At 47.7% G+C, this 23,653-nt stretch overlaps 1 protein-coding gene across 1 annotated transcript in view; it reads right to left on the bottom strand.

Moving 5' to 3' along the window:
• The window catches only part of Apcdd1 (APC down-regulated 1), a 29,966-nt gene extending 6,866 nt beyond the window's left edge, over window positions 1-23,100 (bottom strand). The window contains exons 1-3 of the mRNA XM_051163417.1: window positions 22,916-23,100; window positions 10,871-11,054; window positions 7,572-8,103 (exon numbers count right to left, since the gene is read on the bottom strand). Coding sequence (XP_051019374.1) covers window positions 7,572-8,103; window positions 10,871-11,054; window positions 22,916-22,973 — 774 coding nt within the window. The 5' untranslated portion in view covers window positions 22,974-23,100. The remainder of the gene's footprint in view (window positions 1-7,571; window positions 8,104-10,870; window positions 11,055-22,915) is intronic.
• Between the last annotated feature and the right edge of the window lie 553 nt (window positions 23,101-23,653).

The following is a 23,653-nucleotide window of genomic DNA, read 5'->3' as shown; positions in this document are numbered from 1 at the left end:
CATTAAGCAACCAAAGATGTCACAAGCTGAGGAGAGGCAGTGTTTTGGGCCTCAGTGGATGAGGTCAACAAGGTGACAGCTTTAGTCATGGGGGTGTGTAAGGAGACAGCTTCTTGGTGCAAATTAAGTTTTAAAAATGATTTTTTTCTTAAATCCTTACACTGTTTGGCATGACTATGAATCAAAGGGACCTATAACAAGAACATCACAGAAGTAGGGAGCAGAGCCCTCATGTCGTATTGCTCTACAATAGCTCTGCTTCTAGGGTGGCTGAGTGAGAGAGCCTTTAAACAGTAGCAAATGAGAAGTGTATACGGAGATCTTTCACCTGAGAGATGATTTGCACCATCGGCTAGCATTTGGCAAAACTGGTTTTATTTAATAAAATAAAATAAAATAACACATTCGGATGCAAGATTCCCACTTGAGGAATGTCCTTTTCTAGGTCCACCAAGTGGGATCTATTATTCCATTTTCCTCTAAGTTAGAAGGAGCTACTTCTGCATACGCACGACTTGAACGTTAAAACCAGGAGCCAGGAGCTGTTTCTTTGCTGCTATTCTTTACACCCACTATAAAAAGCTCTCATCTAGGGACTCATTCAGGTGCTGGGGAGAGGTGGAGTACTTATCTGGCATGTAAATAACTTTGGGTTCCAGAAGCAGCACCCAGGGTGGGGGCAGACTTAATTCAAGAGGGTTGGAGCTAGAAATAAGGCCCATGCAAGTGTCCTCTGAAAAGATGAACTCGTGTGTTAAAAATGGAAATCATCCTTGCAGTTCGCAAGGACACAGCGTTGCTGGCAGGGAGCAAAGTCTGCTTGTCTGCACGCTGCTCCTGGGCAGCAGGTTCAAGAACCGCAGCCTGTGCCTGAGGATACGGGATTCCGAGGTGTCCGAGCCCATCCGCATCTTAAGGCCTCCACGCTCCCAGGGAGAACATTGGTCCTGCTCCAGCTGAAGTAACTAACTATCCAAGGTGCAGAGAGAGAAAATAAGATGGGCCAGATGACATCACAAACCTAAAACAGTCTTGGGCCTTGTGCTAGCTCTGTCTTTTATTTATTTTTTTAAATTTTTTTTAAAGATTTGTTTATTTATTATGTATACAGATTTCTTTATAGATGGTTGTGAGCCAACATGTGGTTGCTGGGAATTGAACTCATGACCTTTGGAAGAGCAGTCAGTGCTCTTACCCTCTGAGCCATCTCTCCAGCCCCGCCACCTCTGTCTTATTCAGCTCTCGGGCTCGAGGTTCTGCAAACAGCCAATGTCCCCTCCACGAGGACTGCAGCCCCATGGAAAAGGGCGCCGAGGCTGATGACTGACGGGGGCTCTTCAGGCTTCTCCTGTTTCCTGCCGGCATTTATTTCTGGAGGGTTGGTCAACAGCGCCTGCTGACAGTACCCTGCTTGTTTCCACGGACTTCCCAGAATGGAAGGAATGACTTGAGAAGATCTTGTGAAAGATCAATTAGAGTAGCAGGCTGGACAAAGCACAAGCCTTCAGATCAGCGATTCTTGGCTACAAGTTTTGTTCAAGGACAGAAATGGGAGTAGAAGATGGAAACTTCCTTTCCGAGGGCTTTGCTCCATTGGATTAAAAAAAAAAAAGTATTCATGGTTCTCATTCAGAAACCGCATATATATAGTGGGTAGCCATAAGCCTGCGGTGAAAGCTCTGCTTACAATGGAACTTTGCTGTGTACGTATTTGTTGCAGACCGTCTCCTGTGAGCACCCTTCCTGGCTTTTGCATTAATTAGGCCTTTCAGGCCAAGACCAGAGAGGCCCATCACATTCCCTAGGTTACCCAGGAGAAGCTTGCTGGACCTGATGAGGCTCCTGATGGACAGACTGATAAGGGAAAGCTGTCACAAGGTAGTTAAAGATCTGAATAATGAAGGTCACATTTAGTCCAGGGGAGAGATGCTGTTCGTGGGAGCAGCATTCTGCTTTCTGCATCTGAATTTAGGGTCAAGGAGATGGCTCAGCAGATAAAGGCACTTGCTGACAAGCTCTGAATTTCTTTCTGTGTGCACACACATGTACAAGACAACGCAACGAGTAAATTTAGATTCAGATTCAGGTAGTCCATGACTGCTGGTTCACTCTGATCCCTTAAAGGGGCCAAGATGACTCCATCGATCACAGAGGAAATTTCGTTGCCTGCTCCCCCTCCTCTCTCCCTAGCTGCCTAGACATACTTTTCAAATGGCCAATTTCCTGCTTCGTGGGGGTTTCACTCCGGCCTCTCAGTGTTTTTGCCTTTTAAGGGATGAAATGTTTACCGCTTGCATTGTCCCTGACAACAAATCTTTCCTAGCCTGCTAACTCCTTAAATAAAGCAAGCCCGCATGCCTGTTTGTCTGCCAAAATCTTCCCGATCTGTATCAGCAATCAGGGCATGGCATCAGTACTGTAGTACAGCCACCACGGTGTGGGTGTGACACAACCAAGCAAGAAACCCTAACAGTCAGCTCCCTGCCTGTATATACCGTGCGGCATCTGCTGCCCAGTGAACAGCCTGGCCCAGTAATGGGAAGAATTTCCCTCAGGATGATTTACCTAAGAAGGGCCTGGGAAACTCTCAGGCCACACCTCTCCCAAGCTTAGGTAGGCTTTGCACCACCACATGCATCTCCCACCATCTCTGCAACGTCCTATCCTTTTTCCACTCTGGCAGAAGACGAAGCTCACAGGGTCCTTCCACAAGTGCCTGGCCCCTTCCCTGAGCTGGTGTCCTGTCCCAGCACAGGCTCAAGGAAGTAATAACAAACCTAGCCTGTGGCAGCAGGGAACTGAAAAAGCCTACTGCCCATGGCTACATGCTGCAGTGCCTCCGGTATCACAGATACCAGAAGTTCCACAGATCACTGTCCCTTTCATGCACAGTCCACGCATGTGCTCTCCATGCATTTTTGCTTTTTTTAAAATCTGAGGATACATCAAAATGCATATCAAAATACCAAGGGAGAAACACTGCAGCTGTACCAAACCTACAAGTGCTTTTGATGGCTGTATCCTACAGGATACGTATGACAGCCATTTATATAGGCTCATGCTGTCTTAGACACTATAATCCCGCTAGTGATGGTTTAAAGTATATGGGAGGTATACAGAGCTTCCACGAACACATTACGTCATCACGGGACTTGGGCTGTCTTCCGATGTCTGTAAGATCGTGGTACCAACGCCTTGTAGACGGCGAAAGCCACCACTCTCAAACAAGACTCTGAAGTACAAACTGATGCTTGTTCCCTAGAGGCTTCTCTGGAACAACTCTTTTCTTCTGGTGGGGTTAGGTGCTGTGAAGGTCCCGTGTTGCCCTCCCTCCCACCCCAGGCAGCTGCAGGATCGAGTTTGCTAGGTCAGAATATTTAAGACACACACTGCCTGGGGGGGGGGGGGGCAGGGTTGCTTGTAGACAGGCCTTTTGATTTGCAACCCTATGGAGGAATCTGTGGAGGGTTTTGGAGAATGATCAATTCCATCTGCTTACAACTCTTGCCATTTCTAAGGCTCCTGGCGATTATTTGCTTTTAATGACCATTTGAGTCGATCCCTGCATGAGTGAACATGGGTGTACACGCCAACTGCAAGGCTCTGATGAAATCAAGGCAGAGGGAAGTGCTGTCCTGGGGTTAAACTCCCACTCACAGCATCTTCTTAGGGGTTATTTTAGGCCTCCTTGATTTTTTTCTTAATGAAGAGTAGCCAATTTCCTCCTGAAAGCAATCCCCGCACACCTGAGTCTGCAAACAGCATTTATTTGCCAAAGGATTCGGAGCCTTAGAGCAAAACTGTCTAAAGCCTAGAAAAACAAGTTGACTTGAAGTTTCTATTTTTACGTGGTGTCCTGTTTCCACAGGGGCTAAGACTAGTGGTTTCAAACTCAATTTAGCATTAAACTAATTTTCAGCCAGGTCTCCATGGACCAGCAATTAAGGGGGGAGGCAAAGAGTTCAAAGCCAGAGACACCAGGACCCCTGCACAGGCGTGTGTACTCTTGGAAGAAACTCTCTCCCAGTTGCTTCCTGTCCTGGGCCAGACAGCCACAAGCAGCCCAGACAACCTGCTGCTGGAATGTCCCATGGCACAAGCGACTGGACTTTACCATCTCCACCGTCTAGAAAGGCACTGGCCAAGTCCATTCGCTTTCTCCTCGCTGTCTTGGGGAAGGATCTAGAAATGTCCTGAGGGGTGTCACTACGCACCAAAGCCAAGTGGCACAATGCAAAGGACCGCAGGAGGAGAATGGGCCCTTTCAATTGCTGAGGCGAGTAGCCTCTTACAGCCTTGCAACCATTCTGGCCGGGCAGCCAGTGGTCCCACAGCACAGGTCTCGGTGAGCCCAGGGAAGCCTAAAGCCATCTTCCCAGTGGGCTACCAGCTTTATCTATGGTTTCACTCTTTCCTAGACTCTTGCAGGCCTTTCTCTTTTCTTGAATTTTAATTTTGCTTGGCAGTGGTGCTTAGATTCTACAAGAGCACAGCACCTAAAGGAAACCTCTCAGTCTTACCACCCCTACCCTTCCTCAGAATCCATTGCTAGGTCCCCCTCGCTCTCTGTTCCTCCCTTTCTGCAAACGAGCTCACCCTGAGCATGCCAGTCTTCCCCCCTCCCTATCTCTCTCATGAAGTATGTTCTAGATAAACCTCACTTCCTAAACTTCTTTCCACCATTCATGCTTCTGGAATCTTGGACTCAGACCTGGAGTTTAAAGAGTCGGATTCCTGAGAATATGGATAAAGGATCCCACAACTGCCTCATCAGAGACGGGAGGAGAAGACAGGAGGATGTGTCTCGTGGCCAGGCATCAGATAGTGTGTGTACATTCTCCCGCCAGCAATCTTCCTTTCTCTAGGAGCTGTCAGCCAGAAGGGCTCCTCTCGCAGTTCAGGGAGACAGGATGGACAGCATCCATGCTGTTCCTCCCTCATATAGGAAAGAAGTACGGAGGCTCTCTAACGGGTCAGATAAGGAAATACTTGACCCCAGCTGGTGCCAGCAGGACAGCTGTGTAGGACTGGCTCCCATTTCCAGATTCTACATGCTTGCCACTGTATCCAGAGTTCAAGAAAACCTTTTAACTGTTTAGCAATTAAAAACTCCACTAGAGAGTTTCGTGCCTGTCACCCTGAAATCCCATGCTAGGCCTGGATGACTGGCTCTCGAGACATTCTGCCCCATCCCCAAGAGCCATAAGCCAGACAGTCTCTAACCAGGGAGGAGCAGGAACCTCAGGAAAGGTCCTCCCAAGCTGCACTGGAGACTCAGCAGGTAAGAGGCTTATCTAGAAACCTCTGCACTCTGGAGGGACAGCAGAGAAGCTCAGGGGAAGAGATTCAGGTAAGAAAGGGGTTGGGGCGAGTGAATAGGAAACAGAAAAACAATTCTCCTCCTTCTGGCACTTGACAGGAGCTTGAGACATCAAAGAGCCTAAGCAGGCACATGCTGGCAAGGAAACAGAAGCTGGCTCTGGGTACAAGGTTAGGTAACAACGGTGGTACAAGGTTAGGCAAGGGACAGACAGCCTGCCCTGATTCTACCCTCAACTACTGATGGGATGAGTTTTTTGCTGTTGCTGTTTGCTGTTGTTGTTTTGTTTTGGTCTGTTTTCAAGGCAATGTCTTATACTGTAGCTTAGGTTGGCTCTCATACTCACTATGTAGCCCAGGCATGCCTCTCAGCAATTCTGTCTCAGCCTCTTGAGGCCTACGGTTAGTCATGTGCCTACACACTGGGTATACAGCTCTTTTTCTGCTCATTGGCAAGTCCATGGGAGGCATGCAGGGAATGACAAAGGCTGTGCCTGCTTGGCAGACTCTCAGAACGGTATGGAGTAAAGAGAGCAGGGGCATGCTCCGGCTAAGGTGGAGTTCGTGGACGACCCAGGTCACCTGAAGGCATGATAGCTGCAAAGCCAGCTAGCCTTTACTCAAAGGATACCTCACGTGTAGGTGTGAGATCCCCTTCCCTGCCTCCATTTCTAATCCAATTCTAAGCAAGATGATGTGCATCTGTGATGCTCACTGCAGGGCACGGATGTTGCTCCCAGTCAGCCAGGACTCAGAACAGAACCGCAACTCAGCGGTTCCGATCTATGTTTCTAAAAGATCTGTTGAAGCCTGGCCCAGAACCATACCTCCAGCAGCAGGCAGCATCCTGTTAAGCAGCTCTTTCTTGTACCACCCCTACTCCAGCTCCAACATCCCAAAGGGGCGGAGCTTCAGGCTCCTTGCCCATCACAGTAAGAGGATGGCAGGCCTTCCTGGACTGCCACAGCTTCCCCTGCCTCTTGGGGGCTTCTGAATGTTAAGGGTAAAGCAGGATGGACCTGCCTCCTCCTACATGTGGGAAGAAAGCTGCAGGAGCCCTGCTGGGTCCTGTCGGTGGGCTGTCCACAGCCCTGCAGCACAGCCTTGGGGGGATCGGGTCTCAGGCTTGAGTGCTCTGAACCTCCACCAGGCATCACTTGCACACAGGGCGGAACTTTCATAGTTTAAATGAACGTGATTATTAATAAAGCTCCATTACATGAGCTTACAGCAAGAGACGGAAAGAAAGGTGCATCTCCAGCAGAGAAGTGCTTGAGATGACTTGACTGGTGATGAGTAAACTCAGAGGAATACTATAAAGAAGCCTTTAAATAATGAGCAGAAGCCAGCCGGAGCTCTGCATTTGGACACACCGTTCTTAACTATGTTCCACTAAAGCCGATCAGCACAGCTTGGGGACGCTATAGAGAAAGTCCCCCATCCTCTCCTACAGGCATGTATCTGTCTGCTCCCTCCAGCCCAGAACCACAAAACATCAACTAACATGATTTGGAGCTGGGGTGGGGGGTGGGGTGGGGGGAAGAAACATCTTGTGAATTCCAACTATTACTAGACCCACAACTTGAATAATGGGCATTGTAAGGCTTAACTGTTCCCTGTCCTCCTCAGTTCCCCCTTCTAATCACAGTGACAGTCTAAGTCATTTAATTAAAATAGCAAGATTTCGGGTCTAGAAGAAAGATTTGGTTCAAGTGTGTGACAAAGGCACCTGACTCGAGGACCTTAGAGGGTCGTGACAGCATGTCTCAGGAGGCCATGGGCAACCTGCAAGCAGGAACAGGGAAATGACCACAGGAAGCCTCAGGGTCCGTGGGACGGCATGCCACTGTCCCCTTCCCACTGCTCCTTTCACCATCTCCAGTGTTGGGGGGGGTGTGGGCTGCTGATGGGAGTCTTTGCTAGCATGGTGGCCTTGGCACCCCTCATGTTCCACATGCTGTCCTCTGGGATGGACAGAGTTTCTGAGATGTCGGAGCTATTTTTGATGTGTGTCACGACTACTCCCCAGAACACAGAACAAGTGGGTGGCAGCCCTGGAACTCCCAGATACATGTCCCTTCCTAGCCTTCCACACTTCTTTCACTTCCCAGAAACACTTCTTCTATGAGGTGGTAGAACCCTCAGATAGATCTCAGGTTCTCCAGGATCTCTCTGACATGCCCCATGGGCCACCTATTTTACACAGTTGCCAGGGAAGCCGACTCTGCAGGGCTCTATGGCTAGGTGGGTACCTTGGCATTCTGCAGGGGAGGCTGGTAACTGGATGGCCGGTAGAACACCCTCTGGGTAGCGTCCGTGTGGATGTCGCCCAGGAAGAGCTCCTCTACCAGATGGTCCAGGCTGTGGTGGGGATACTGCTTCTCCACACGGATGAGTTGCAGTTCATGCATGGCAAAGTTCACGGCCTTGGTGCACTCGTGGCTACTGTCCTCCTGCCACAGGTCATAGGCTACGTCCTGGACCCAAGGACCCCCAGGAGCCAGGAAACCCGGGCAAGTTCGGTTCACCAGCCGGCTGAGTTGTTCAGCGATGGCCTCTGTATGGCAGATGACTTGGACGCCGTGAAGCTGGTAGTCGGCCTCGGTGCCCCCGCGGATGATCCAGGATGCCTGACGCAGGCGGATCTTGCCTCTGATGATGAGCGTATAGGTGGGATTTGTACAGCGGTTGCTGCCGTAGTAAAACTGGTAGGCCTTGAAGGTATTGTTGTTGTAGAATCTGTAAGACCTTGTGATGAACTCTGGCCCTGACCTTACTTCACAGCTGTTGAAGACAAAAGCAGGGAAAGAGCTTGGTAAACCCAATGGCACGTGAAGGAGAGTGAAGGCATAGCAAGTCGTTGCAGCAAGTCCCTTACAAGCGTCAGCTCATTCCGTCTTCACAATAGCCTAGGCATTGTGTATGACTGCTATTCACATCTGAGGAAACTGGGGCAGCAGATGAAGAGACTTGTACAAGATCACCTAAAATGCAAATGCCAGAGCCTGGCCACGAATTCAGGCAATGCAGTGTTAGCAACTGAATCTAAGCAGTCTCTTCTAACAGTTTTCCACTCATTGTATGGGAGGAGAAACAGGGCCCTTACAGGGATGTTCCCTCCCTCTGGATAAGAGGGAACAATGTGCTGTTGGCATACACAAGGAACACCCGCCTGGTAGATAAAAACAAACAAACAAACAAACAAACAACTAGAGTCATGAACACTTCAAATTAGAGACCTTGTCTAGGGCGGTACGAGATGTCCTTTGTTCTAAGATGGAAACTTGCCAGAAATGGAAGATTGCCCCTCTGCCCACTCAAACGTATTATCCTCTTGGTGGGGAAAAACAAGAGGCAATTAAGTGGAAGCAAGGCTTGCAATAGTGAGAGAGACCAGGATCCCTTTGGTTTGCATTGATTGGCAAAGGGGGAAATATCCTAAGATAAATGCTAGGCTCCCAAGCCAGAAACCCTGTGACGACGGGTCCTACAGAGCAAAATAGCTGGATGGGCTCAGGGCCAGTCTCACATGGTCTGTCGCCAATCCATACGGACAGAGCAGAGCCTGTACCGGTGGAGGGCAGGGATTCCTTGAATCGCAGCCCAGAGTTTGTCTATGAAGTTTGCTAGGCCCTGGTCTTTCTAGTTACAACTCTTGGCTCATCAGAATTCTACCTCTGCCCACAAACAACTCTAAGCTGAGTTGACAGCAAGGCTAAATCAAGTGACTAGGATGCCATCCCAAACACAGGTGCTTCTCGAACTTGTCAACAATTTTAGCATTTCAGCGGGCAGACTGAGGAGGGATAACTACTACTTAGCATGGGAACTCTTGTACCTGTTAACATTCGTTGATGTTAAGTAATGCCTTGTGGACGTAAAACACATAGTCTTTGGGCACTGGGCACTGGTGGCCAAAGAGAGAGCCAAAGACCAGCTGAGGCTTTTGACCCAAGGGAACTGGACTTCAGTGGGATCAGTGATGGGGAAAGAGAGACGCTCTCCTCTTTCCTTTTATCTGTTTCTTCTAAACTCAACCTCTCTCCATTGCTTTCCCATCCTTTTCTCTCGGGTCACCATCAGCTCTAGGCAGAAGTGAGCAAGTCTCTCTAGGCTCACTCCGAGCTTGTGTTTGCCCTCATCTATTTGACACAGAACAGGTAGGATGTCCTTTAATAAAGATGGATCTTAGTTTAAGGATGGTCCAGGCGGGGTGCCTTTCAATCACTTCCAGGTTCTCTTAAATTAGAATACCTGTAAGCTGGACACAGTGGCACACACCTGCAGTCCTAGCTATCTAAGAGGTGTGGGCAGGAGGATCACCTGAACTCAAGGGTTCAAAGTTAGCCTTGAAATGCTGTCTCAAAAACTAACTAAATAAACAAATAACCACACACACACACACACACACAAATTGTCAACAACAACAAAATGACCTATTTTACTAGATAGCACAGAGCCACTCCCCTCACACAGGGGGTTAGGTTTCAGGCCTGAGGTTAATGGGGTCTCCTGGCTGGTCAAGCCATGTCCATTCTGTATCCAGCCATAACTTTGCTAGTTTTTTTCCACATCGATAACTCCTCCTACAGGAAGAAACTAGTCTTTCAGGGCCCACCCTGATCCTAAAATAAGGCTCTCTCATATTCTCCTTCTGCACTTGATGTCATTGCACGCCTGCTTTTCTGTGTCCATCTGTAAAATCTCTGACAATAGGGACCAAGTTTGTTTGAGCTACTATGCACACAACTGCTTGGCACCCAGCAGCCATCTAATAAACGGCCATTTTCAAGTTATAATTTCACATTTAAATTTTATCTGTAAAGAGTTTATCATAGTCATTTTAAGAGATCCATTTAAAAAAAAAAAAACAAAACAATTTCATCATTTTACAGGACTTCTTTTGTCTTTGTTCAGTTATTTTCCCCAAGACCTTCAGAGGCTGTTGTCCATATCCTAGGAACTGTGCACAGGGAGATGTCATCAGATCCCAGCTAGTCTTGTTAATGCTCAACAATTTAATGGGTAGAAAGAAAAATCACTGATCTGCCTGTAGGCTATTTTTAAAACCTCTAATGGAAGATAAGCCAGAGCTCAAACTAGGGTAAATCTCAGCTTCACAACACAGAAAATAATCTAAGAGCTGGCTGGTAGAGGTGCCCTGAAACCATAGATTAAATTACCAGAATATGGCGAGAATATTTAGACCATAAGAAGCTTTGCAGTCATGTTTCAGGGTTAGTGAAACACAGGCGCTTAATTTCACTTGCTAATGGTTTCTCTTTATACACAAGTGGTCCCACAGAGTTCAGTAAACAAGGATCTATTCACTCACACTGTGGAGAAAGCAGGGCTGATACCATTGCTGCTTCAGGCATAAGATTTCTACAGCTCTTAGCTCTGTTTGCTTAACCAGCCATAATTTCCAAGAGTTGCCTGGTTCACAGTTGTTGTGGATTGTTCAAAGCTAAGCCCCACAGTAGGGCCTTCCTTAGACCCCGCCCCCAGACTGCTCTCTGTACTTCCTGTCTCGAGCGCAGTTAGTTCTTACCCTGTGGACACCCAGTGGCCCTCAATGGTTGGGGGCATCTGCACAGTGATCCGTGCACCATTGTGGAGATGCTTGAGCATATGGTGGCACTGTGACTCCTTGAAGGCCCTCCAGGCGCTTTTCTCTAAGGACCGAGGATGCGATCTGCTGTCTGGATGAAGGAGGGCAGAACCCTCTCCCAGCCCTGAAAAACAAGAGCAGGAAGTAAGCAAAAGCGGCAGCAGCGAGCTACAAGCAGGTGGACAGTCAAGTCTGCAGGTGGACAGTCAAGTCTGCAGCTGGGAGCGGCTGCAGCGGGAAAAGCATGCTTCTTCCAGCAGGCTGCACACTGTGCTTGCTTTTTCGGGATCCCCATGCCCAAGTGTGTGTGTGTGTGTGAGACACACTCTTGGAGATCATTTCCCAGGTGGAAAAAGGAGGCCCGTGAGAATCAAAACCTAGCTTGCTTGGGGCCGCCCAGCTGGTTCTTTGCAAAGCCAGGGGTCAGGTGCTTTCCCCTGGGTTTCTTACACAGTCACAAGCACCTGTGCGGTAGCGCCCCTGAATGGCCCTCACCAGGTCAATTCAGAGAGGCATGTTCTAGGGGCACTGAACAAGAAGAGATCTGGTTAAAGGGAGAGGGAAGGTCTGGTTAAAGGGCTATCAGGAAGGATGCCTTCACACAGTGGCATACTTAGGTGAGGAATAGAAAGAGCAAAGAGATCAGCATTGTGGAAAACACAGCCCTGCAGATATGGGAAGAGAAGGGGCCAGAGGCCAGTTTGGAAACTCCTTGGCTGGGACCTGCTCCTTGACTAGCCTCCCACATGCTTATACTGAGTCACATATTTTCTGGCCACCACGAGCTCCTTGTTATCATTTGTTTAAGGACTTATGTTTAGACTCTTGGCTTCCAGAGGTGATGTTAAGGGGTAGGAGGGCCTTTTAAGAGACGAAGTCCAACAAGTGGGGTCAAGGACATTGTGGGTGTCGCCTTTAGAACCAGCAGGCTACTCATATTCAGGTAATCCGCTACCAGTGGCTCAAGCCCTGAGGGGATGGGATGAGTTCTCGGTGTACAGTCCCAGTGGTTAGACGACATATGCCTCTGTATACGAGCTCCCGGGGTTCTCTTTTCAAAACGCTGCCCTATTGACAGAACAACCGCTTCTTCTTTTTTTTTTTTTTTTTTTTTTTTTTGGTTTTTCGAGACAGGGTCTCTCTGTGTAGCCTTGGCCATCCTGGACTCACTTTGTAGACCAGGCTGGCCTCGAACTCACAGCGATTCACCTGCCTCTGCCTCCCGAGTGCTGGGATTAAAGGCGTGCGCCACCACGCCCGGCTCAACCGCTTCTTCTTGTTGGCACTACTCAACCACAGCTGGGAGAATGAGGCTAAGGCACCCATGGGCACTATTCAACTAATGAAAACCCGAGTAAGAGATTCTTGACCCAGGTTGACGGTGAGATGCAGTGGTGTGACTGGAATGTCCCCCTACAGGCGTCTGGTTTGGAATGTTTGTTCCCCCAGCTGGTGGCATTATTTTGGGAAGCTGTGGGACCTTTAGGAGGGAGAGCCTTGCAGGGAGAAGTAGGTCACTGGGAACAGGCATTGGAATGTTGTAGCCCTGAGCCTGGTTCCACTGCCTTCTCTGCATTCTGGTCCAACTTCAAGTGAAAAGGCCCTGTCACGTGACCCCACCACCATGAACTGAGCTATTCCTCCTTGCCCTCCCTCCCATGATGGACTGAAGCTCTCTGGAAGAAGGAGCCAGAATCCCAGTTTCTTCTTTGTTGTTGTCAGATACTGTGAGGACAGCAATGCCAACGCTGCTAATACATCTGGTGTTCAAATTTCAGGCTAAGACTGCTGCTTTTGATCTGAGCTGCTTCCAGGCAATAATAAGAACAGGCAAATGCTGTCTGGTGACATCGTTATTCCTAGTCATAGTTATGAATCAAGGGCCTCCATTTCCAGGTTTTCAGAGAGTAGAGAAGAGGAAAGGCGCTTCTTCCATTGATGATTTTAGCATCACTTTCCATCTCACACGTACTCTCCCAGATGGATGGCCTGGCAATAGAGGAAGAAGCAAGCTTGCTGACCTCAGACTGTCTTTCTCTGTCTCTGTCTGTCTCTCTCTCTCTCTCTGAAACTATCCTGTTAACAAAACAGCATACCCAACACACACACACACACACACACACACGGCCAGGTAGAAAGTCTGATGAGTCAGAAGTGAACTACTCGCAGTTCTATGATGGACACCATCTACACTGTGTGCTCCCATAGAATATTTGCCACAGTTCAGATCACTGAATACCTGTTTGTCTGACATCCACATCTCATTTGATTGTGAACTAATTAATATAGAGGACAAACGTGTCATTCACTATACCTCCGCCAACCCAACAGCTACAATTATCCTGATGCAGTAAACATTCCTACATGTCCCTTATTAGTCAATCAAAGAGCAAAATATGACACAACCTGCTATGTGGTAGGTCAATGATATGATCAGTTATAATGTGGCTAGCTTCAAATAGATTTTTATTAAGACTTAAGGCATGAGAACCAGAGAGAATTCTACTTGAAATGTGACTCTAGGCATTCAACAAAGATGAGAACAACTCAGTGACGGCCAAATTGTGTTCTAAAAATTTGATGTGCAAACCCCTTTGCATTCCATGAATGAAAGTTTTCTCATAAACTCGTGGCTAATAAAAGCCAGGAGTGCAAGGAATGGGCACGAAGTCACCTGGGCTGGGCAGTTTGAGTTTGCAAACTGGATTTGCTGCTTACAGAATTTTATTCGACCCAAGAATCCAATGGTGGCTGAGATGCACCGTTATTTTCTTACCAGCGACAAATGCTTGCATTTAACAATGACATGATGCTTCAACAATGCCCATCAGCCATTCACAGATGGCGTCGACATTGATCTGTTCAAGATTTGGCAATTTTTCTGACCTTCGGTTTGCCCTACATGGGTCTTGGTCACAAAACACAAACAACGGCCTCATGTTTTTGCGGGTATCCACATTTTCAAGCCACTAAGACACGCTGGGTGAGAAACTATGGAATTGCAGCTATTTGTCCCACAGTAAACATTTGCGCTACTGAGGACAAATTAACACCCCCTTGCTCTGTTCTAAGACCTGTTTTACCCTTCGCAGCGGTTTCCCTTCTCGGGCTCAGAGTCATTTATCAGCAGGTTATGGATAGAAGGCATGCATGCTAACTCAACAGTTTACCCTTTTCATTTCCAAAACCAGTCACCTTGCAACTAAACTCAAAATGAGGAGTACAAGACACAGACACAGGAAACAAGGGTGTATGTGGGGGGAACGGGAGAGATTCTGTCCAAGTTGCTATAAGCTATAATAGCACTGTCATGGATCAGTTTAGCTCAGTGGTAGAGCACACACTCATTACTACTTACAGGCTGAAGAGACTGTGACCCCACTGGCAGCAACATTCACCACAAAGATCTTAAAAGTAGAAAAAAAAAGGGAGGCGGGGCGTCTTGCAGTTGGTGAAATACACTGCAGGCTGATGAACTCACGCAAATTATTCAACCTTTCTGATCCTCAGCCCATGTATGTGTAATGAGCAGACAACGGCACTCCTCCTGGCTGGGTCTGATCTGGCACTGGGCCCTTCATGCACTGTTACAGGTAGTGAAAACTCTTAAGGCAGTCTCAAAAAGTCTTTCCTAAGAAACAGTTAAAAAAGAATGGCAGGCCCACAGCTGGCCTCCCTCCAAGCTCTGAGGAGGACTAAGGCCTCAGAATTAAGCCTGGGCTGGCAGACAACATTTTCTGATTCTGAAGAAGAGAGCAAAGAGTGAGGCTGGCAGCCAGCACCCTGTGATGACTCTGAACAAGAGGAGAGTGAGGAGGGCTGGCAGCCTGTGTTCTATAATGATTCCAAAGGAGAGCATACAGGGGATGGAGAGATGGCTCAGAGGTTAAGAGCACTGTCTGCTCTTCCAGGGGTCCTGAGTTCAATTCCCAGCAACCACATGTGGCTCATAGCTATCTATAATGGGATCTAATGACTTCTTCTGGTAGGCAGGCGCACATGCAGACAGAATGTTGTATACATAATAACTAAATAAATCTTTTAAAAAAAGAAAAGAAAACAACAACAAAACCCAAAGGAGAGCACCAGGCACGTGGTCATCGACAAGTTCTGCTCAGCTTGACAAATACCTACCAGCTATTTGTGTATTTTAGAGGCAGGAAGTGCAAATATGAATAAAGGTAAATGTTGTTGACTAGGAGGTCTGGATAGGAAATGGGGGCTCTGGGAATAAAGCCAGGAACTTGGAGGCAGAGGCAGGAGTGATGATTAGTATTTTGGTGGGTCACTCAAAAGAATGGTGTCACAGGGCGGGGAAGTTAAGGTTGCGTTGTGAGCCAGTGGCAAAAAAAAAAAAAAAAAAAAAAAAAAAAAAAAAATCCATTGTGCAAATTATTGGAAAGTAGGAGGCAAATGCCAACCTAGTATGTGGCTCTTAGTCTTGAACACAGCTTAGTACCCTGTGAGGCAGCCAGTTCAGCCAGGGAACAGGTGACCACAAGCCTATGGAGGCGACGCAACAGGTGTGATAGCGAATTTATGGGGGATGTTAATAATTGTATTAGCTTATTTCCCATTGTTATCATAAGCTATCTGAGGCTGGAAATTTTTTTTCCATGAAGTTTATTTTCACTGTATGACACTGACTTTTGCTTGGCTCTGCTGGGGGGCTGTGACCTCCTCACACTGTGTTGGGTCACAACATGCTTGATGGCATGGGGTGGGAGTACACTCAAGAGCCTGCAGGGGGCTACAGATCTGTTATAGCAACTTGCTCCCTGAGACCACAGTAATTCTTCCCAAGGGCAATGTGTCCAGTGACTTAATAACTTCCCACTAGGCCCAACCTTTGGGAGAAGAGACGCAGTATTAGAGCTTTGTGCATGCTAAGCGAGCACTCTACTACTGAGCTATACCGTATCCGCAGCACTCCTTTTATAGGGTCTCACTAAGTTGCCTGGGCTGTCCTTGAACTCACTCTGTAGCTCATGTTGACCTTGATCTTTTGAGCTTTTAAGAAACTGTGACTATAGGCAGGTACCAACAAAGCCTGACTCAGGTTTCACCAGTTCAAGGTTCCACAATGTGACATCATCACACAGCTTTCTTCTACACAAGAACACTTGAGGGGCATATCATGCATTAAGTAAGGTAGTGGGGTTTTTGTTTGTTTGTTTGTTTGTTTTATCTTCTTTCTCTTTGTGGGTGGATAAAATGACTCTTTGGGGTTTTGGTTGATATAATAAACATGGATGGCCTTTTAAAAAGTGCTACTTCTGTTTTAATGTCTAGGAATTAGAAGCTTCTTTGATGTACCAGTTTCATTTTTGGGAGAGGCTAAGGCCGACATCCTTACGCCTCATCACTTCTTTGTCAGGGCATAGCCTTGATGTGCCAGTCAAGGAGCCCAACCTTAGACCACTGGTCAACCTAGGGGTCTTCAGGGTCACCCAACACTTGACAACTCACTTTTCAGAAACACTGTCTTCATTTGGTCAGTCACTGTTTACCATTTAGGCACAGGGACACTCTTAGGTAAATTTATGAACAGTTGGCCACAGTACCCATTTACAAGGACAGTCCCATCCCTGTTCCCAGTCCAGGGGAACTCTGAGTAAGTCGGTCATCAAACAACTCCAGAAAGTGATCTCAAGCATGGCCTGGACCCAAATAAAATCATTATGGCATAAGGGTGGTTTCTTTTGAAGGAATGTGAGGGAAGGAGTAATGTAAAAGTCTGGAAGGAAATTGTTCACTTATTGAAAACAAATTAAGTCCCGTGAGGTTAAGCATTTATAGGTTACCATTTTCCGAATATTACAAAGACCTTGGATTGCTGCGGGGACTGTGTACACAGAGGCAGATCCATGAGTGGCACCCCTCCTCCACAGGTAGATGAATTACTGCACCCAGGACTCCTAAATTCTGCTGAAATCTTATCCACCAACCCATAGCAGTCTCCTGTTCACAGTAAGAACACCCAACGGCCACAAATAAAACTGAGATTTGCTTGAATAAGAGGAAGCAGGAGGCTGACTCTCACTGAAGTCTGTTCTCCAATCAACAAGGGCCCAGCTGTTCACATCACCTGAAAGAAAGCACGGGCCGCACTCTCGGAAGGTGGCCCTTAGCAGAGCTTTCAAAGGGAGGGATGGCGGTGGGATGTCTGCTGTAACTACATCTCCTCCAAAGAGCCATGGTGCTCTCAGGAGCAAGCCAGGCTGCAGGCAAAGAGGCAGGAAGGGAGGGAGGCAGTTGGTTGTTGCTCACTTTTTGAGAGACAACATTCATTTACTGAACAAAGGGCTAATAACTATAACGAGTTGGGTTCTTACACAAAGACCATTGTTGACATATGAAAAGTATGTGGGTCCAAATCTGTGTTGCTGGTTTTTTTTTTAAATAACATTTTAAGAACTAAATTATCTATAGATTCTGGTTTCCACATGCCTGTGTAGGCTGACTGGGAAGTAAAGTCTCCTGAGGCATTTTATAGATAACCCAATGCAAAATTCACAGGAAAACAATAATTTTCAGGCACACACGTGGGGCTGAACTAATCTTTGGTCAGGCCAGTCTCTAGAGATATACTCCAATGCTTAAAACTTAATTTTTAAAAGTAAATACACGCCATGTCAACACATTAGCAGTACCCTGAGCAGAGGCCTCTGAGGGATCCTTTTCTCAAAACTCACTTTACAACTTTCCCTGCTTTACATAATATGTGCCTCCATAGAAGAGTACAGTATCTCAAGTCAGCACTAGTGTTGATATAGAAAATGAGGCTGATTAGCTTAACTACAGGTAATTACTTATCCATGAAATCGCCCTGCCCAATTAAATGAGCAGTCATTACTGTACAGCAAGCTTTGAAGTGGGTACGGGGAGATAAGCTCAGCACAGCTCCCAGGGCCTGGAATAGGAGCTTGCATGCTGCAGGTGGTACCAGGGCTAACCACCATGTGGGCCCTGGTGCATACCACATTCTTGTTTTTAGTTCCAAGTTTCTTTCCAGTGGCAAACAGAAACTAAAAGAACTGCTATACTGCCTGTAAATCTTCATACAGGAAATAATCACCCCTTAGAAAAAACATAATAAAGCAAAACTTTTCCAATTTCTGGCTACATTTGATTTTAGTGGGAGTCTTTTAATACCTACCAAGGCCTTTGGAGTAGATATGCATTGACTTGAGATGGTCCAATCCTTCTTCTATGTGTACGTGTTGTATATATGTGTGTCCCACATATATGTGATTTATGCTTGTGCAGCATATATGTGTATGCTCTGTATGGTGCATGGATACGGTACATGTTTGGTACGTATTTAGAAACATGTTTGTATGTGGTGTGTGTGGTGTATGTGGGTGTTTGTATGTGGAGTTTGTGGTATATCATACCTATGATATCTGTACCACTTATACATATGTGGTATGTGTGTCTACGTAGCTGTGTGTGATACGATCTTTGTGCTTTGTGTTTGTACAATATGTGTGTGTTTTATATGCATGAAGCATGTTTGTGTGGGGGACATGTATGTATACTGTATGTGGTATGAGCATGCGTGCATGTGTGTGTGTGTGTGTGTGTGTGTGTGTGTGTGTGTGTGTGTGTATGGTACATGTGTGGGATTCCTGAAAGCAGACTAATACAATGACACACAGTGGGCCACCCTCCTGGATCTGAGGTTCATAGAGTTATCTCTTCGTTACCAGTAGAAACTCTTCAGGAATTCTCAAGAAAAGAGAAAGCTCCCTCCTTGGCCTTGCACATAGCGAGCAGTGACACACACAGGCAGTAGATTCACAGCTAAACATTTTGAACACTGGCTAGCTGAGTGAATAAAACTGCAGGGCACTTAAGAGAACAGAATACACTTACTGATTTCTCACATGGATCCGTTCTCATATCAGATACCTACCACTCCATTTTCCATAATAATTTGCCCTGAAGCTGAGAAAGCCGAGCGACAGCCGGTATACATACAATTACTGCACAGCAGCATCCAGTCTTGGTGGCTAGTGTCTGGTGTCTTCTGGAACTTTCCTCTATGATCACTTCAGCAGCAGGCACACCTATTCCACAGGCCCTGAGCATCTACCCACTGTCACCAGCATGTCTGTTCCTGTCCCTGCTCTTAATGTGCTATGCTTCGTTCAGACTCTGTCAGTTGGCATATTAAGCAGTACACAGCTACACAGCCACATTGTCCACCCGTGTCGAGAGTCCGTATCTGTTAGGGAGAAAGAGGGCACGTGGCCATACAACTCCTCGGCCACATGGGATAACACCTGTCCAAGGTCCTTGCCCACTACTGTGGACAGATAAGTTATGATCTTTGTCAACATTCCATTTGATGACAAAGAGGGAAAAGGAACAGGGAAGAAACATATTTTGTTGGTTACAAAGACTATTGTCAGTAAAATGGCATTGTGAAGGTCTCTATTGTGCTGCATTTAAATATCTTCTTGAAAAAGAATGTTTTCTGGGAATTTGTTGGTTGAGCACTGATTTGGCAATTGGCAGTTTTTAAATGTCCACCCCCTCCTCCCTTCCTCTCACTCTCCCCTCTGTGTGTGTGTGTGTGTGTGTGTGTGTGTGTGTGTGTGTGTGTATGTGTGTAGGTTCACATTGGTATGTATTTCTGTGTGTGGAAGCCAGAGAACAAATGTCAAAGTGTCAAGCCTCAGATACCATCCACCTTACCTTTCTTTCTTTCTTTCCTTCTTTTCCTTCCTCCCTCCCTCTCTTCCTTTCTTTCCTCAGTCTGTTCAAGCATACTAGCCCGGCTGATCAGAGACATGACTGCCTTCACCTCACCAGCCCTAGGATTATGGCTATGCTTGTGTGGGTTCTGGGGGACAAAACTCGGGTCCTGGTGCTTGTAAGGTGAGCCCTTGACCAAGGTGAGCTCCTAAACATCTGATAGAATAAGCTGGATCAAAGGGGGAAAATTTAAAAGGTCTCCACTTCTCTGAGAAGTCAAAGGAAACAAAAGGAAACAGCATTTGAGAAACACTGCTCTCTCAACATCTGCTCTGCTATGGAAATGTACTGGCTGTCCTGTTGGTGTAGCCCCACTTACTGTGCTCACCTCCTGCCAGTCTGTGTCCAGAGCTGAATGAGTTTTAAAATTTGACACGTGAACGAACGTAACTGCCTTTTCCTTTAAGCAAAGAAAATAGTGATAATGGATAGCTGCCAGCTGTGCACCTTTGTGACACTCAAGAGGTTTTATTTGGATTAAGAAGTGCAGTTGTTTGCAGAATCTGAGCAGGAGGAAAGCAGAGTGGAGGGCACACTTCTGTACAGCACACTTTGAACTTGGGTCTCAAACTACACTTTATAGTTGCATAAAAGAAGAAAAAAAAAAAAGCCTCAGGTCCTGTGAGAGTTAATTTACTCATGGATAGGATTTGGGGGGGGGGCAGGGAGGGTGATTTATGACTTCTAATGAATTGAAATCAAAGTGGCTACAGAACTGAACAAAGACTGGATCTCATACATAATGGCACTGCCACCAGTAGCCTCGCTCGGGTCCTTCAGGGAACCCTCTGTGTCTTTCTCACTAGCCTCCCTTGTCCATGCAGCAGATCTTCTATCCAGGCCGACTGAAATGTATTAGAGTTGCTACAAGTACATTTAGAGCCATAGAACACTTGCTTTTATCTACAAAATTGCTATCATAAATAGTCAAATGGTGTCTCATGGTTAGCAAATCAAATGCCTACATATCAGGAAAGAAATCATTAACCCATTCTAGGAATTCCTTCGGACTTGTGTCTTTTATTGAAATAATTGAGCAGGCTTTAGCTTTTGCCACAGTATTTTCTAGAAGCTTGTGAAATTCCTATCTCAGAAATGGTGCAGCTCACCAAGCCACTCTCTTGGGTTAAGTTCCTTAATACCTGTTTTCTGTTAAAATATTTTAATCACATAAAAATTCAGGGGTGTGTGTGTGGCGATTTCAAGTCCCTTTGGGCACTTCATACCATCCTTTTCTTAGACCACGAGCATTTGTCACGTGAATAACTACTCTTTGCATTGCATCTTGCCTCTGAATCCCACAACTCCCCCCTTGGATCTAAGTATAAAGATCTTTGGTCAACTTTTGTTTTAATAATTGCATCATTGCAAACTCAATGTGGAGTTGCATTACCCTTTGAAGGTTTATCCAGCCTGCCCAATTAAGCTTTTCAAGCCTCCCTTTTTATCTTAAGTTCTCTTCATAAACACACACACACACACACACACACACACACACACACACACACACACACACTGGCCCTGTTCCTACTCACAGCTCAGACTGCATCTTGCAGTTACTCCCTCTGTCTTGTTCATCTCTTGGCCCCACTGGGGAGACTTCCCCCGATCCCATGGAGTAATCACAGACTCTCGACTTAAATGTGGGAGATTCCTGGCTACATTGGACTAAATGATACACTTGTATATATGGGCTCCTGATATCTGCCAGCTAGTCCAGTCTCAGTTGGATTGGTAAGTAGGCATATCATTACAGCCCCCGTTTCTCAAGAGGCAGCAAAAGGCTCACAGTGGGGGGCCATGGTATTTTTGTGAAGATGGTCCCTGAAGTTCAACTGGCAATAGAGTCTATGCATATGAATCTTTTAAATAACTTCACTTGACAGCACTACTACCTTCCCCCCCCCCCAGATATTACAACGGTAGTATCAATAAAATCTTTTTTTTTTTTTTTAACAAGGGGGCAATTTTGTCTGTTTCATCCTCTCTTTTTTTCTTGTGTGTGTGGCAGCTGCTGTTTGATCTGCTCATTGGCTCTGATTTGTTTCATGTTTCAGCCAAAGATTAAAACTGCTCTGTAATTCTAAGCAGATGGGCCTAGAAGTCCAACCTATAATTATACCTTCTCTCTCTCTCTCTCTTGCCCTGGAACTGCAAGCGTTCCATCCTGACTTTTAAGATGCTGGGGTGGCTGGGGCTCATCTGTACACCTTGGCAATCAATTGGGCAGGCAGGTTCACAAAGCCTCGAGGGAGCTTCGAAAGCTGTCCCAAAGACTACAAAGAAAACAGTACCCCAGAAGCTAGGGGTGTGGGGGAGGTGGGTGGGAAACAGTGCTGGCCCCTGTTGCAGGTTAGGTTGGTTTCAGTGGATGTTAAGAAAAGACACTAGTAAAGTCACTCGACTGAAATGTCAGGTGTCTGACCACAGCTCTGGACAACAGAATGACCAAACCGCCGTCTGTCATAATCATCAACAACCACCTGTCACAAGACATGCTTTGTCCACCACAATGCAATCCACCACAATGGAACCCCTTTCGAGCGCAGATGTCTGGCTACGGTTTTTTTGCAGCCTGGAGAACTAGTGCAAAGAACAGCACAGGAAGACTTCATCCCGCACCAGTTTGAGGGATCTGGGCGTACAGCTCCTTCAGTCTGGCTTTCATGACCCGTTACCAAGAGTCCCCTTGCGCCCAGAGAACCCAGCAGCACACTAAGCTTCAATGCAGAGCCAAGGGGGCCCGGCAGACTACAAACACTGGTCCTCAGACGGCAGACAAACATCCGTGAGACGTGTCCTCCCTATAAACCAGCACAGTTTTCTCTTTACAGTCTCATAAAGGCCAGGACCCCACTAAGAGCCCCTGCTGCGCTCTGACACTGGTGGAAATGGGACCGCAAAGCCTGCGGTTTCGTGACAGTTTACAGCTGGAAAGGCCCACAGAGTGGATATAAAGTTTTCCCTTGGCGGTGCAGCTACGGATGTGAGAGATAAAAAGTGTTTGGGCGAGGTTCGCATCCTTTCAGAAAGAACACTGCCGCAGCAAAAACCACTGTGGGCGACGCTGGGGGAAGGGGTTCCGCGCACCGGTCGGATTGGGCAAACGGGCGGGGCGCTCTGTGCCCCCCAACGACTAGGCGCGTCTCCCATCGTCATCTGCGGAGCGTTGGGAGGACAGGACCTCCCTCCCTATACTCACCCACCCACCTCTGAACTCACCATGCAACAGGAGGGCTGGGAACAGGTATCCGAGCAGGAGGCGGCGCACACGGGACATCTCCGTGCTCCTCCGGGCCTCGCTGTCGTCCGTCTCGGTACCCTCCTTGAGCGGGCCGCTTCGGTGCTGGGCGCACACGGCTCCTCAGCCACAGACCCCGGCGGGCGCCCGCCAGGCCCGACCTCAGGCAGCGGCGCGCCCCATACCCGGCGGACGCAGCGCGGGACTGCAGAGCGCGCGCTCCCTGCACGCCGTCGGGGCCGGATCCGAGCGGGGCTCCGAACCGCAACCCAGCCTCTCCGCGTCCCGCCCCAACTCCTTGGCTCCCAGCCCTAGTCCCGAGGCCCGCCCCGGCCGCGGCGCGCACAGCTCAGAGATGCAGTGGCCGCTGCAGCCGCGGCGGCGGAGTCTCTTCATATTTGCTGAGCGCCCCGGGCGGCTCGGAGGCGGGGCCGGGAGGGGCGGGGCGTCGGCGTGGCCACTCCCCAAGCCACGCCTCCGTCTCCCGCTTTCTTTGCCCTCCGTTCTTGACTGCCGGCTCCGCGCCTCTTTGCTATCTCCTCCCACTCCTGTCCTACTTCCTTTAGAGCGCCTGCTCTTTAGCTTCCTCCCTCTTCTTCCTCAAAGGCGCGCCTTTCCCCTCTGCCTGGCCACACCGCCACATCTTCACTCCCTTTTCTGTTCTTCTGCTCCCGACTGCCCACTTTATGAAAGTCGTCAGGTCAAGCGGCTACAGCTTG

Source organism: Acomys russatus, chromosome 20 (assembly GCF_903995435.1).
Source record: "Acomys russatus chromosome 20, mAcoRus1.1, whole genome shotgun sequence".
Taxonomy (NCBI): Eukaryota; Metazoa; Chordata; class Mammalia; order Rodentia; family Muridae; genus Acomys; species Acomys russatus.
The sequence above is the reverse complement of the archived record's forward strand: the minus strand, read 5'-3'. Positions and strand labels throughout refer to the sequence as shown.